General features: G+C 33.0%; 2 protein-coding genes across 8 annotated transcripts in view; one reads left to right on the top strand and one right to left on the bottom strand.

Annotated features, from left to right (window-relative positions):
- Nucleotides 1–7,656, bottom strand: part of LOC144852618 (CDK-activating kinase assembly factor MAT1-like) — a 63,862-nt gene extending 56,206 nt beyond the window's left edge. For all 5 annotated transcript variants that reach the window (XM_078710533.1, XM_078710532.1, XM_078710530.1 and 2 more), the window contains exons 1-8: nucleotides 7,451–7,656; nucleotides 6,960–7,112; nucleotides 6,656–6,729; nucleotides 6,014–6,117; nucleotides 5,439–5,579; nucleotides 5,175–5,285; nucleotides 4,705–4,832; nucleotides 4,057–4,204 (exon numbers count right to left, since the gene is read on the bottom strand). In XM_078710533.1, coding sequence (XP_078566659.1) covers nucleotides 4,057–4,204; nucleotides 4,705–4,832; nucleotides 5,175–5,285; nucleotides 5,439–5,579; nucleotides 6,014–6,117; nucleotides 6,656–6,729; nucleotides 6,960–7,112; nucleotides 7,451–7,551 — 960 coding nt within the window. In that variant the 5' untranslated portion in view covers nucleotides 7,552–7,656. The remainder of the gene's footprint in view (nucleotides 1–4,056; nucleotides 4,205–4,704; nucleotides 4,833–5,174; nucleotides 5,286–5,438; nucleotides 5,580–6,013; nucleotides 6,118–6,655; nucleotides 6,730–6,959; nucleotides 7,113–7,450) is intronic.
- Nucleotides 7,657–7,929: 273 nt separating this feature from the next.
- LOC144852606 (uncharacterized) lies at nucleotides 7,930–14,279 on the top strand. Of its 3 annotated transcripts, XM_078710516.1 has the most exons (11): nucleotides 7,930–8,040; nucleotides 8,472–8,536; nucleotides 8,727–8,831; nucleotides 9,231–9,436; nucleotides 10,014–10,152; nucleotides 10,690–10,764; nucleotides 11,551–11,655; nucleotides 12,039–12,192; nucleotides 12,229–12,344; nucleotides 12,791–12,974; nucleotides 13,359–14,279. In XM_078710516.1, exons 1-11 carry the CDS (start codon nucleotides 7,941–7,943, stop codon nucleotides 13,460–13,462), a joined length of 1,353 nt encoding a protein of 450 aa, XP_078566642.1. In that variant the 5' UTR covers nucleotides 7,930–7,940; the 3' UTR covers nucleotides 13,463–14,279. The 3 variants fall into 3 exon arrangements, with proteins under 3 accessions (XP_078566642.1, XP_078566641.1, XP_078566643.1); XM_078710515.1 differs by having other exon boundaries at nucleotides 12,039–12,344; XM_078710517.1 differs by lacking the exon at nucleotides 10,690–10,764 and having other exon boundaries at nucleotides 12,039–12,344.
- Nucleotides 14,280–14,568: the final 289 nt, after the last annotated feature.

Below are 14,568 nucleotides of genomic sequence, written 5' to 3'. Positions count from 1 at the left end.
TTATTGAAAATGCTTGACATTCGAAAAACTAAACCTACTCTGTTCCACAGTGTCTTAAATGATTAATAACATTTTAAAGTATAGTGTTTATTGTTTGGTAGGGCCCTTATAGGGCGGAGGTGGGGGAGGCAGAGTTCATTTGAGGGAGATGCTTATTCGAGGGATTTTTTTAGTTTGAATAATATCGTAACATTTATAATCAAATAAAATCCTCTAATAGATATGAAAAGTGGTAAAAAATAATAACAAATGCTTTGTAAATTGTAGTTAACAGTGTGATGAATTCTATTACAAATAGTATATACAATATTGTGGGTATAAATGTGGATGGGCGTTTATTAGATAGTTGGGTAGGTGGGTGAAGGCGATTATTATTCAAAGTGATATTTTATTGGGTAGGCGTTTATTCAAATAAATTAAAATACCATCATAATACATTATTTAATTTAAACATCTTTTGAAACTAACGAAGATGTTTTAAATGGCTTGCAATATGGGCCCTAATGGGACACAGATAGCCTACAGTTATTCCTGCCAGCTTACTCAATAAAACTTGGCTATCGGGATTTTATTTTTTAACTACTGTACCTTCACACGCGCGGTCCGATCCGAAAATAAACAAAAAACTAAAATGGCTATAGCCACTAACGACCAACTTAACTGAAACCAGGTAGTTGCAAGGTGAACCTGTGAACTCATCATGAACCCGGAAATTACTTTGACCACGTACAATTGAAATTGAGTTGAAAATCTACCGATAAAATCAGAAATTTTGTTTTAAAACTCTTTATAATATATTCCTAAGATAGAAATATGGAACAATATTGTAATAGTGAAAACTGTTTTACATTTCGCGGTACATCTGAGATAGTTCAGGTAGGTATCCAAGGCAGAGATTTGTTCCAAAGTTTTTCTATTGTGCTCGCCTATGTCAGAATTAACCATAATTTATATATAGATTCTAAATTACAGATCTCATTTCTTTTCATGAAACTGAAACTTGACAGGAGACAGTACCACAATATAAAACAAGTGCATTTATACCTTATTGTGAAATCCTGTATAAATATGATGTTAAATAATAAATGCGTTATTGGTATGTAATTCAATGTCTGAACCTTCAGGGCCATAGTCACTAGTATGATTGGTAAGTTTTCAACCTGTCAACTTTTGGCAGAAGCTTCAGGGAAATACAGATACAGCTCATTCGCAAAATTATTCATAGGCAGCATTAACTCCTACTTCTCATCTCAACCGATTTCATTAGATATGTAACCCCTACAGATAGACCACCATTATACACTGGTTTGATGAGTGCACATGGTTGTGGTATAAAAACTCATGTACTAGAGAAATACAAGAATGCCTGATGATGACTCTTACCCGAGATGAGTGGAGGTGGACAGAGATGACATCAAGAAGCAATTATTATGTCGACCCGGTGAACTATATGGCTTTTGGACATGTAGCATTGTGAAAATAGTGTTGATGCCAGTGCTTTTGTTGAAACTGAACTTGTATTACCTATACAACCAGTGACACAAATATCTTAAATTGAAAACATCTTTAAGACAGAAGCACACTAATTCTGGTTTCTCTCTACAACTTGCTTCTACAAATGCAGACAGAGAAAGAGATTCTAAGTGAAGTATCATTGTGTTTAAAAGAGGCTGATCATAAAGATATTAACTTGAATACAGAGAGTCAACGAAATCTAAGATGTGGTTAAACTATATCCCTATATATGTCCGAGACACAAGAAACGATATCTGACCACATGGAAAGTACGCATGCTTTTATCAAATATTTCTTCGCTCCTGACCACCTGAACTACGACCGGTTACTTTCGCTGTATCAATTTCAACAGATTACTGAAACAAATTACAGATATTGGAGTTTATGAGAGGACATGTATGTGTGGGACTTGCTGTATTTACATCAATTGATCAGGTTCATTGAGTGTGGTATCATTGGAACAACACAAATTAATGATTTCATCAGAGCTGGCAAATTAAATCTAGTTGATGAGTTTAAAAGCCAACATTTAAAGAGAGATAATATCCCGATTAATAAAGAATGCTGCAATTCGCACAAAGGTGTTTGTTGGCCATGGCATGATGAAATTGGACAGAAAATGTTTGAGGCATTGGTAAAAGTCTTGTAAGGCAAACTGTCTATATGGGATCCTAAGAAAAAGACGAATATGGCAAAAAATATATATGACGGTGAATACAGGTGACAAACTTATCAAAGTAAAACAGGACTCCTATAGAGATTATTTGACGGTGAAATGAGGTATTGCAGTACTTTTGCCAATTTGTTTCTGAACAAGCTTGTTGGGATCGCAGATCAGTCTGTGGAAGTTTGATGGATACAGTAGTAGAAAACGAAGGAAGGTTAACTTACTGTATCGCATTCAAGATTAGAAATATTTCATTGAAGGCCTTTGGCAGAGTTAGTTGTCATTTAACTGAAGAAGTTTATGAGATGTTTTAATATGAAGAAGTGTACTGTCAGTACTATAGACCTCCTGATGGTCAACATTTTGTGTTAATCACCATGTTGTTGTCATAAGCATATCGTTTTGTGTATATCAATCTAATTTTATTTAACTTACACACGTTTTAATAAGAAATTTAACCCATTTTTTAAAAATGGCGGCCATTTTGAAATTCAAAATGTTAGAATACTAATGAATATAGGTTTATAATAATTCTTATATAGCAGAGAACCCATATGAACTTAAAATATTATTCATAATGGGTGTTACTTTGTCCAATATGGCACATTTATTGGATATTTTACGTATTGGCGGCCATCTTGGATTTGACACCCTTAAGCTTTTTAAAAAAAATGGCAACATATTTTTTTTATTACTTTACATCCTAAAGACACTAAATCAGCTGGAATTTTGCTTTTAACAAAAAAATGACACGAAATTACATAGTGGCCTACATTAAAACGTCATTGGGGAAATAAGTTGGACAACGAAATATACAGTAATATTTTAATCCGCCACTACAAACGTTACTAAAGTTTTTATTTTTGTTTAATGTTAAAAGTTTCAACATTTCTTGAATGCAACAGCAGTAGGAATAAACGCTACCGAAAAAAGTTGATGATAAAAAAATATATAAATATAAATACTGTATAATTTTTTGTAATTATTATTGGTGCAAACATTTAGTTTTACTGACACACAAAATTCCTCACAAAAAACTCCACAACTGTTCAAAACCTTGCCATCTGCTTTTGTTCTTGACTGTTTTCGAGTTAAAGTCGAAACAAAATAAGCGCTGCGATTCTATTGCGAAACACGCAAAAACTTTCCTCTGTCATTGATAATAAAAACAACACTAGTTCCACCTTCGTCAAGATCTTCATAAAAAACGTTAGTGAAGTTTAAACCTCGTACATCAGTTGGACTTCGTCTCCCGTAGAAAATCAACGATATTTGAGCTACAGCATAAAAACGCTACTGCCTTTTTAATGTGAAAATGTTCGGCTGTATACCGCATATTTGCACATTTCATCAAAAAAGAGGTAGGGACACCATCCTTGTCATCTCTCGCATCGCTTAGGAAGGAGTACTAATGGGTACCGGACAACAAATATCATCATAAATATAAATACTGTATAATTTGTAATGATCATGGGTGCAAACATTTAGTTTTGTTAACACCTACACAAAATTCCTTATAAAAACCTCTGCTTGTGTTCTTGAGTGTTTTCGAGTTAAAGTCGAAAAATATTTCATCATTATATGGATGATATTGCAGCTCAATTATGTGCTCATGAGGATCTATATTGTTTGAATGTTTGCATGGCTAAATAAAATGTAAACCGCAGATATTTAGTTCTGAAAAAGAACTGTTGAGTTTCTCGATGTTTCGATCAATATGCTTTGATCATCCTCAAGAGAGAGAATGAGGATCACCGACTCATTAGGACATACAGACAGACTATAATCAGCTTTCTGACAGAAAGTACCATTGCAGATTTCAGTCAGCTGTATGTAGTGAACAATGTCAACAAATTTGAAATCATAAAATTTACCTAGCTACAATCCATAGCGTCCATAAATTTGGCAGGGAAGAAAAACAGGCCACTAAAGGCTTCTTGGAGTGCTCGTTGGCAGGCCAAACGGTGAGTGTATCCACCTGCTAAACTGGTAGGTGTGGCTGAGCGTACATTTTCCATAAACCTACAAATAGGGAAGATAATTATTAGATGAACACATAGAAGAGGATCATACAGAATAAAACAAAATGTTTCTCTGTTCTGTTTTTAAACAATTAAAAATGACCTATTACTTGCTTGCCTTCCAATCCTAGGGGCCAGGGTTCAATCCTGACCTAGTGCCTTTCTACTCAACTCTCTAAAGCTCTGTCTACATTATCAAACTAGTTTGACGTGCCGGAATATGTTAGCAATATGACATCATCATGTCCATTTTTGGGCACATCACAATTTTTTTGTCATATAAAGTTTGATAGTGTAGACAGAGCTTAAGGGCCAATATACAGAGACGAGCAGAAACGGTAATATAAATACAGAATTTATGTTATTCCTTTTACCATTTACACAAACCGTACTGGACGGGCGGTTTCCACTCAGGATAGAGTTGCCGCTCATCTGTGTAAATTGGCCTTAAATCTCAAATAAGTAGGATATAGGGGAAAAAAGGCAACAGTCAATACAAACCCTTCAGTTTCAATCTCCTCTGGATCTGGTGGCGCTGGGCCGAGAAAATCTACCTCTTCTTGCTCATACACATAAAGAGGCTCTTTGACTTGTTTAATAGGCATGAAGTCAGTCTGGAAACCACCACCCTGATAAAACAAACCATCTTGAAATTTTAAAATAATTACCTAAATAATCTTTTTTTTTCCTCTTTTGTGGGAAAACACACATTTATTTCCAATTTCAATAATGTCTAAAAAGATAGTAATACAATATTTTATCTTTGTAGTTAGAAAGTAAAGTATAGAAAATAATCAAATTTTTGTGATTTCTTGTGAAAAGTTTTATGGGATTTTAATTAGAAATATTATGAGAAAAAATTCCTGATATAGGTTCTTCTTCTTCTTCAAAATATTCTTTATATTTTTATGATTGGATTAAGATACATGAAACATAATATAACACAATCTAGGAATTGATATCAATATTACCAGTTTTGCTCCAGTTGAGAATTGAGTAACTGGTTTTTTGACGGCCTTTTCACTTTCTATCCTAGCCATGTGTGAACTTATAACTTGGGATGCTGGCATTTTGGAATATGTCTGAAAAAAAAAATAATATTATTATTAAAAAATTATAATAACAATTTGAAAAGGTGTAAACCAAAGATTCGAATCTGATTTTGTACAGTTTTCTAATACACTTTCTGTCTACACTATCAAACTTTATGTGACAAAAAAATGTGTAAAACTTACAAGTTCATTAAGTAACGCCTCTTTGCTTTTTTTCTTTGTATTTTTTTCTGAAATCTCAATTTCTGCAAGTCGTTGATTTCTTTCAACCTCTTCAACTTTCTCTTGTTCCACAAGATAGTTTAATTCTGTAATATCTCTGCTCTGAAAAAAAGATAAAACAATACATAAACTCATGAAAACAATACTCAAAAGCTCTGTCTAGACTACAAAACTAGTTTGACAAAAAGAGTGTGATGTGCCCAAATTTGGTAGTGTCTATGATGTCATCATATCCATATATTAGCACATCACATTTCACATAAAGTTTGATAGTGTAAAGAGAGCTTAATACTCTCGTCTCATTTGTGATTTACTATATATATATTGCATTACAAACCCTTACCATACCATACTATAATGTAGAGTTTTCAACAAATTTGTGCCATAAAGACTTGACTTAAACAGTGATCAATACAAACATACCCACCAATTATTTTATGATTTATTCTGGACATAATCAGATGAATTTAGTGAAAAGTAACATAGCAAAGATTTCGTAGATAGGTAAAGCTAGCTAGTTTTTAAAAAACACTTACATGTTTTGTACGATTCTTTGATATTAATTCTTTGTTCTCCCGCCTGTATGCTTCTACTTGCTTTTTAGTATTTTCGGTATTAATTCCATTTACTAAGTTATAAACTTTAAAATAAATGAAATATAGTTTGGTGGTAGTATTAATTGTTGGAAATTATCACTTTTTTTTACTTTTAAACCTTGTAACCATTTTGAAAAGCAGTACAGTACTACGTTACTGAAAATGCAATCCAGTCAAAAGAAAGAATAAATAAATAAACAAATGGGAGATTTTGTAATGATTCAACATTTGAAGACAGACAATTACATTCAATCTGTCAGAAGTAGCTAAGAGAAAGTGCTTAACAATATTTTGAAATTCCTAAACTTATTAACTAATTGTTGTTGGTATTTTTTATTGTTTTTATAAGCTTACATCTTTATAATAGTCTTTATTTATATAATGTAATGAATTTAAGTATATAACAAGCAAATATATCAGACATAATTGTGAACATGTGTGTATTAATTTTAGCCCTTGTTTGGTATATAAATAATTAATGATTAATATATTTTACAGTTAGTATATTTGTGTATGAAAATGAGAACAAATGCCAATGGGCGACAAAAGAGTATTACCCCAATTACAACAGCAACAACTTACTAATAGTTTCAACCATTTCCAAATAGTCATTGTATTCTCTTAGATCGTCAAAGTCATCTTCTTGTTTATTAAAACTAAAGAAATAAGTTTTGAGAGAACATGTTCCCCAATTAAAGTTTCTTAATCTTAATTTATTAAACAAAAACTCGGTATCTAAGTACAAAAAAATTATATTAAAGTAAAACCAAGCAGCTAGACATTCTATGAAGCATGTGATGTTCTAAATTGACCAATATGGAATTTGTAGTACGGTCCTGTTTGTTACACACCACTTATTTAAATACACCCTGAAATTCAAACATACTCTTTTAGAATTCTTCTCCTGATGTCAATGTCTTTTTCGATAGCAGCATCTTCAAAGTGCTGAAGTCGGAATTGATTACGTCTGAGGGCAGTGTTACACTGCGGGCATACTCCAGACTGACGGGAAAACAACAACGAAACACAGTTTTCACATCTAAAAAATAAATATTATATCAATAGGCCTATTCATTAAAAAGAAACATTATTTTTCATTAACATTACTAGGAAAACAACCGAAACAGGAATAATATAGGCCTATATAATTAATAAAATATTAATTTATTTGACATTTCTATATAACTACATAATTACTAATATAAAAACTAGGAAGAATACTCCTTATCTAGACCTTGTATAGCTAGGCCTAGATAAGCGCAGTACGGCCTAGCCTAGCTAGTCCCTAGCCTTGGCCTAGGCATAGCTTACTTTGGTAGAGTAGGCATACTAGGCCTAGTAGTAGAAACGTACATACAAACAAGGACATTAACTCACAAAGAATGTCCACAGACATTTACCATCAACTTTAATGATGGGTTTAAATATTTCGTAGTTTTGCACCGAGGGCAACCCTTGGTTTGTTCAATATCAACCATTATGTATAAAAGACAGAAAACAAACAGCAAAAGAAAGGTGGTTCATGTCACTTGCTGGACTTCTCTCCTCCTGGGCTCACTTTTTAAAAAGTGATTTTTGCCATGTGTCGTCTGCTGCTCTGCTGCCACCACAGTATACCAGATCAAAACAGACAACTATTACTGCAAAAACTAGGTTGAGAACACAGAAAGTACGTTAATAAATTATCTTTAATTTAGTTATTGAAAAATGTTACCGACTTCTGTAATGCTAATATATTATTAAAATAAAATAATTTTAAATATTTTAATGCGTATTATATTATAATATAAGTATAGTTAATAGTTGATTGTAGGTCGCTTTTCATTGGTTTATCTGTCTTTAAGCCTTCTTAGTTCCCTGGTAAACAATGGCGTCAGAAGATTGGATTTCAGATACTATTGTAGGATTCCTGCATAGTCCAGTATGGACGGTTCCTATTATGACATTTATAGAAGAAAATTGTATTGGTATGTTGTAGTAAATAACTATGTATTTATATTGGTGTTAAATGTCTTTAAAATAGTATTAATGAAGAGTTGAATATCGCAGGCTACCCCCGTCGTCGTGTTGTTTGTTTGTGATTGGGTAGTGAATCCATATCGCCCTCTCTCCGCTCTCTGGTGAACTTTGTTGTTGTAAATGCCGGGTCTAGGACAGGCCTAGCCTAAATTACTATATTATTCCCCGAAATTAACCAAACCGATTGCTAATAAAAACCAATTTTGAAGAAAAAATAGCAAATGGTCCTGGCTAGCATGATCTGATTATATTGTGAATAAATTAGTGTTAATGTTTATACTTTTTTTTAAATAAACAAATTGAAATTCATTCATTAATATTTATTATAGTTTATACAGTAGCCCTAGGTCCTATTATAAATACTAATTATTGTTTTCAGTGTTTGATACATCTGAAGAGAACAAATTTGAATATACTGCAATACACAACAGATACAAACAATTGGTAAGTATATCTTTTATAATTAATATTTTATACTGTGTATATAAATATTCATATTAAACTGTAGGAACAAATATTATATGGTGGAAAGTTATTTATAGAATAAAGACATGTTGTGAGTGCACTTGTATTTTTAAAATTCCTTCCTTTTAAAATAATTTTTTATTATTAAACTTTGTTTGTCATCCATTAGGTGGAATATCTTTTGGAAAGTTTCATTGAAGATCTTCAGATCGACGCAACAGCATTTGTGAAGGCATGCCAGTCCACCGATCCTGAGGCATCAGAATCCACTGTGGTATTTTATTAGCTTGATTAATAAAACCATTTTGCCTGCACTGTTGTCACAGATTGACTTCTTCATCAGTACTTCTATGAATGGATGATTAGTTGGGAACATGATCGCTAGTTGGTCATACCCAGTACCGTTTTGATCGTATGATTAATCAGGAAACCACCTCACGATATATATTGACATAAATTTTAAGCTGGGACTTCTGTCTTACGAGCTACAGAACTTCATTGTCTCTTTAGAAGCCCTAGACATTTTTTGTCAAACAAATAAATGAAATGAAATTGTAGGACTTCTTCTGGTGCTCTAATTAAATTCATCTTTCAATTTATAAGTCCTCTGGTACTCTAATGAAATTGACACTCCAATTATAATCAAGTAACTATCAATTTTTTTTGTGTATAGATTTTATTTGAGCAAGTAATGGCTGCAGATAACTTCCTTATATTCAAGACGATGATGGTACAGCGAAATATTGAGTTAGAACTGCAGGCGCTTAGGATGATCCAAAAACGAAATGGCGTCATGCCTGCTGCCATGCGCCCTAGTAGGCCAACACATTGTGAACAGGCTTATGTAGATGACGAAGAGATTTTACAGAAAGTTATCAAGTATGTTAAACAATTAAACATTTTATAGGTTAAACAGTGAAAGAAATTTCAGATGAAGGACTGCTTTTTAACCGCATACTAATTTAACTATGGATAATGGACTTGTAATGTCAATTGTATGACCCACACTATACGACCCCCGGGAGAGGTGCGTCATTTGTCCTATGTGTGTCATACATTATGAATGCCATGATGCACCCCTGCATCAAAAAAGTGACTTACCTTTAGGTGACCATGACACACACCATGTTGTTCATGATATGGTGGGTCGTAAAGTGACAGATATTGACACACAATTGCTCATTAATGTGACGTACAATTTAGGTTTTTTGACCATGATGCACCTCTGCCTGGGGTGGGTAATACAATTGAAAAGTGCATAACCATCGGTGAATATAATGCTTGTTTACCAATCGCTGTCTGATGCTGATATTAGGTAATGTCTATGCTTTATTCTCTATGTACAGCATTTTGTATGCATGATTGTGAACAAATTGCTACCTAATGAATGCAATGGTTATAATTGCTAATCTCGATTCCTAGCCTAACAAAATAGTTTAATATTAAATGTTTTTAGGCAGTCAGAAGCAGAGTATAAAAGGCAGCAAGCAGAGAAAACTGTCGATCAGAATCTCGACAAGGTTTTAGCAACAAGTAAAGAAGAAGCAGAACGATTGGAGAGAGAGAAGAAAAAAGAGGAGGATATGATGAAAAAGGTGAGATACTATTTGATATTACTACAACCAGTTATTTAATATTTTTATACTAGTAAACCTATGTATTTGGTTGGTTATTTATTAATGTATTTTGTTTTGTTTTCACTGTTTTTGTTATTTTATTCCAGTTCCTGTACAGAGGTAATAACTGTATATCTACTATTTCTTATTTTCAGCAATTTCCTGGATATGGGCAGATTTTTAGAATACCTTATTTGTTATTTAGGAACTATGCATACAGTATATGAATCTGAATTTTGTGTTAAGCTCTGTCTACACTATCAAACTAGTTTGACAAAAAAGGTGTGATGTGCCCAAATATGGTGGTGATATGCCGAATATGGTAGTGATATGACATCATCACCATTTTTTTGCCACATACAGTTTGATAGTGTAGACAGAGCTTAACTTGTTTTAATATCCTATTGGCTGTTGAATGAAGTGGTTTTATCTCTATATTGGTAATTTTATTTTAAACTATCGGTTCTATATAATCAGGAGTAATACATTATTTTATATTCAAACCTTGTTTGTAAGGTAATAGAGAACAGTAAAGAGGAACATATCAAGCAAAAATCAATTGAACAAATGGAAGCGGAAAATTTAGAAAAGGTATTCAGCATAGCATGCAATATTAAAATGCATGAGATTGGCTAACTGCATTACAATCAACCAAGCTGGCATGTTCTAGTTTTCTGCTGTGGTTATCCTACCTTCCTAAACCTGAGTATTTGGTAAATGGTGGCCTTACCTACCAAATAATTTTTCTTATAACATGATTATTTTGAGCTAATAATGTTTTACTATAGCATGGTAAAATAATACTTTGGTGCTGAGAAACTAATCACTCTTTTTTATTTATTCTTTCATATCTTCAAATAGAGTTAATATTAGAAATTCTTTTGCTATTTTTCTTGTTTTTATATGTATGAACAAAGAACTAGAAGGGCACTCAAAGAGTGCAAACCTCCATCTAGGCATATGAAAATTGAATCATGTGTTCCCATACAGCTATGAAACCATCCTTTAAAATCTTAAGAAAATCGGGCAATAACTTTTTGAGTAATCCTACTAACAAATATAGAAACAAACAAGCACACACGATTGACTGAGCTAATAACATCACATTTATTGAATTAATCACTGTGTAAAGCTCTGTTTATACTATCAAATTAAAAGTGTGATGTGCCCAAATATGGTAGTGATATGCCCAAATATGGTAGTGATATGACATCATCATGTCCATATATGGGCACATCACATTTTTTTGTCACATAAAGTTAGATAGTGTAGACAAGGCTTTAGAATTGTTGCTGTTATTCCATGCCTAAATGTGAAGAGACTTCCTAAGAAATTCAACTTTCACGGATACATATTGTTGGTTTTTGTCTACTATAGGTTCTTAAGATGTCTATCAGTGAACAGGAGATGATGATGGCAAAGACAGCAGCAGCTCAGCAGACCTCTTTGAAAGGCATTCCAGATATCTCAACAAGTGAAAAGGTATCCACTATTTAAAAAATCCTTTCCAAGGGTGGTAATGCCATATAAACTGTTTTCATTGTGTAGTAAAAGGCTAACTATAACAATAGACAAAAGCAAAACAATATAGGATGTGTATGCCAACTTATATCATATCATATATATCTTCTTTTTTTTTGCCAAATTTCAAATACAAGTAAGACATAAAAACAGTACAAAGGTAAATCAATGAGGCAGGATCACCTAAAAGTTACAAATAAAAATAACCGTCGAGAGGCTCTCCACATAGAAATACTCACATAAAATTAATTACACATAAATAAAATAAGAAAAACTTTGGGAAATTAACAAAATATTATGCAGGACCTATTACTAAATACTTATTGTTATTATGCAAACTACAGAAATCCAGTACTGAATTAAAGACAAGCAAATCAAGCTCAGGAATAAAAACAGAAGCAAGTTCTTCTAAGAGTTCACCAAGACAGCAGGTTGCACAGGGATCCAGTAAATCTCCCGCATCTAGTAAATCTCCCGCATCTAGTAAATCTCCCGCATCTAGTAAATCGCCCACAACTAGCAAATCACCACCACCACTGTCAAGCAAATCAGCTCCTAGTAAAGTACAGAGCGGAAGTGATGCTGCGGCAAGTTGGTTGGACAGTGCTAGGGCTGAGGCAGCCAGTGAATCTACTAGGCCGGTGCATACAGTAAGTTTCTATGCATGTTAAATGAAGGATGAGGCATGGTAAATCCTACTGTAATACCCTTTTAAAGTACATCTCCATAAATTGTTACAACTTGTAACCAGGTTTGATCTCCCGATTTATTACACGATTTTATACACGCATACGCGAACCCTGAGAAATCTTGGAAGAAAAGAGTAGTTGCGCTCTATTTGATTACTATGATTGGTCAGTTTGATACCAGGGCAATACACGCACGCTCAGTAAGAACTCGGAATATCTCAGAACAAAAACAGGCCTCTCATCAGTGTGTTTTTCTCCAGAGATTTTACAGGGGATCTCTGTGATTTTCCACAAAATTGTATTCACACTATGCAAACCTGGTTACAACTTGTTACTTTTTGCAGATGTGAACAGGGTATAATTCACTGTATCCCTGTAATGTAAAATTGTTTGATTGATTTTAACAGTATAGCTCACAAGCATCTGATGCAGCAGAGTTGAAAAAACGAGAAGCGTACCTAAAGCAACAACGTGACCAGCTAATGGAGATGAAGAAGAAAGAACGTGAGAAATCGTTGAAAAACTTCTCAAAGAAAGAAGAGTCAAAAGCTAGGCCACAATCTTCCAGGGCTGCAAAGAATGCCACAGCAGGTAAATGCTAATTTTTAAACTTAATCCTAGATAGTCTAAAGAACTTCTTCTAAAGTAGACAAAAACCAACAATGTGTATCCGTGAAAGTTGAATTTCTTAGGAAGTCTCTTCACATTTAGGCATGGAATAACAGCAACAATTCTAAAGCCTTGTCTACACTATCAAAATTTATGTGACAAAAAAATGTGATGTGCCCATATATGGACATGATGATGTCATATCACTGCCATATTTGGGCACATCACACTTTTTTGTCAAAATAGTTTGATAGTGTAGATAAGGCTTAATGGTAGTCAGTGGCTGATCCACACCTCACATCCACCTATGGTAGTTAATTTGTTGTATAATATTAATATACTAAATATTAATCAAACTATTTTTAGGTGACGTTAAAGTGAAAAGTGGTAACCAAGAATCCGAAGATAAGAAACTGAAGATGAGAATGGCGTTAGCAGAGAGGCTTAAACAGGAGGTAATTCAGAAATAGCTGCAAAGAAGTTGTCGGGAAGTTGCAAATATCACTCACTCTACTTAATGATAATATTCTTTGAAACTACTTATATTTCATGGCAATTATGTTGTATGTGTGAAAATCAAAAGATCAACTAGCCTGTCTTTAAATTGTTAATTCAAGATAACAATATAAATTGATTGGCTATATCTTTCTAAATCGACAGTAAAATTATAATAATGTATATTTTAACAATTTAGTTTAGTTCTATTATATGCAATGTTTAACTATAGTCAACAAATATTGAAAATTATGAAAATATTTTTAAAATATTAACTATTTTATTTAATAAAAACATGGACTTTATAGATGTATTTTGTCAGATACTGTGTGGAAGATATGCTAATGTATGTGTGAAGTATTATATTAAAATACTGTACATGAGTTTTTACAATATTTATTGATATTTTTCAATTAAGAATTTATTAATATGTGAATAATGCGATATGTTTATGAAATACCTTGAATTCGTAGTTGTAACTATTTGTTGTAGATGTATAATTTTAAAATGTATTTGTAGTTATTGTATGTAAAGTGTATTTACAGTACTTTCCATTTCCTAGAGGGATTTTCGGGCAAGTACGATGACCGATATCTACTGTATCCCCCTCAAGAAAATAAAATGTTTTTACAATATTTTGTCCTAAAATCTTTCCAAAAATATACGCTTAATCACCATGATTAAATAGAAATTATGATTATTGTTTGAAAATTGGTATTGTGTAAAACCTAGTGCTTATGTTGTCATTATAGTTGTACTGAATAAATATTAAAAGCAGTTTAAAGAGTCACTAGTTTGTTTTGGGGAAATATATGAAGGAAGATGACACTAGGTTAGTTGTTGTGTTTAAACTAGGGGGTTGCACTTCAGGGGAACGCTCCCTTTTTACAGCTAAAATGAAATTATGGACTACCTTTTGATCAAGGCAATCTAACAACAGGACACTGAGCTTGCCATGATGTTATGTCTGGCTGCGACAATACAAAATACCAACAGTACTGTAGTATGTACGTATTCTCTCCACAGCGTGTGGTGTCTCTTAAGAGACAATACAATCCTAAACATTTTGTTCGTTTAACGA

Source organism: Antedon bifida, chromosome 9, assembly GCF_963402885.1.
Source record: "Antedon bifida chromosome 9, ecAntBifi1.1, whole genome shotgun sequence".
In the NCBI taxonomy this organism is placed as follows: Eukaryota; Metazoa; Echinodermata; class Crinoidea; order Comatulida; family Antedonidae; genus Antedon; species Antedon bifida.
This window is presented reverse-complemented; position numbering and strand designations above follow the sequence as displayed.

What these genes read in the sequence shown, in the direction of transcription:
- LOC144852606 (XM_078710515.1), top strand. Translation starts at nt 7,941, where the DNA reads ATGGCGTCAGAAGATTGGATTTCAGATACTATTGTAGGATTCCTGCAT. An exon ending in AGGCATCAGAATCCACTGTG is followed by an intron (nt 8,832 to 9,230) that starts GTATTTTATTAG and finishes TTTTGTGTATAG; the next exon opens with ATTTTATTTGAGCAAGTAAT. An exon ending in ATATCTCAACAAGTGAAAAG is followed by an intron (nt 11,656 to 12,038) that starts GTATCCACTATT and finishes TGCAAACTACAG; the next exon opens with AAATCCAGTACTGAATTAAA.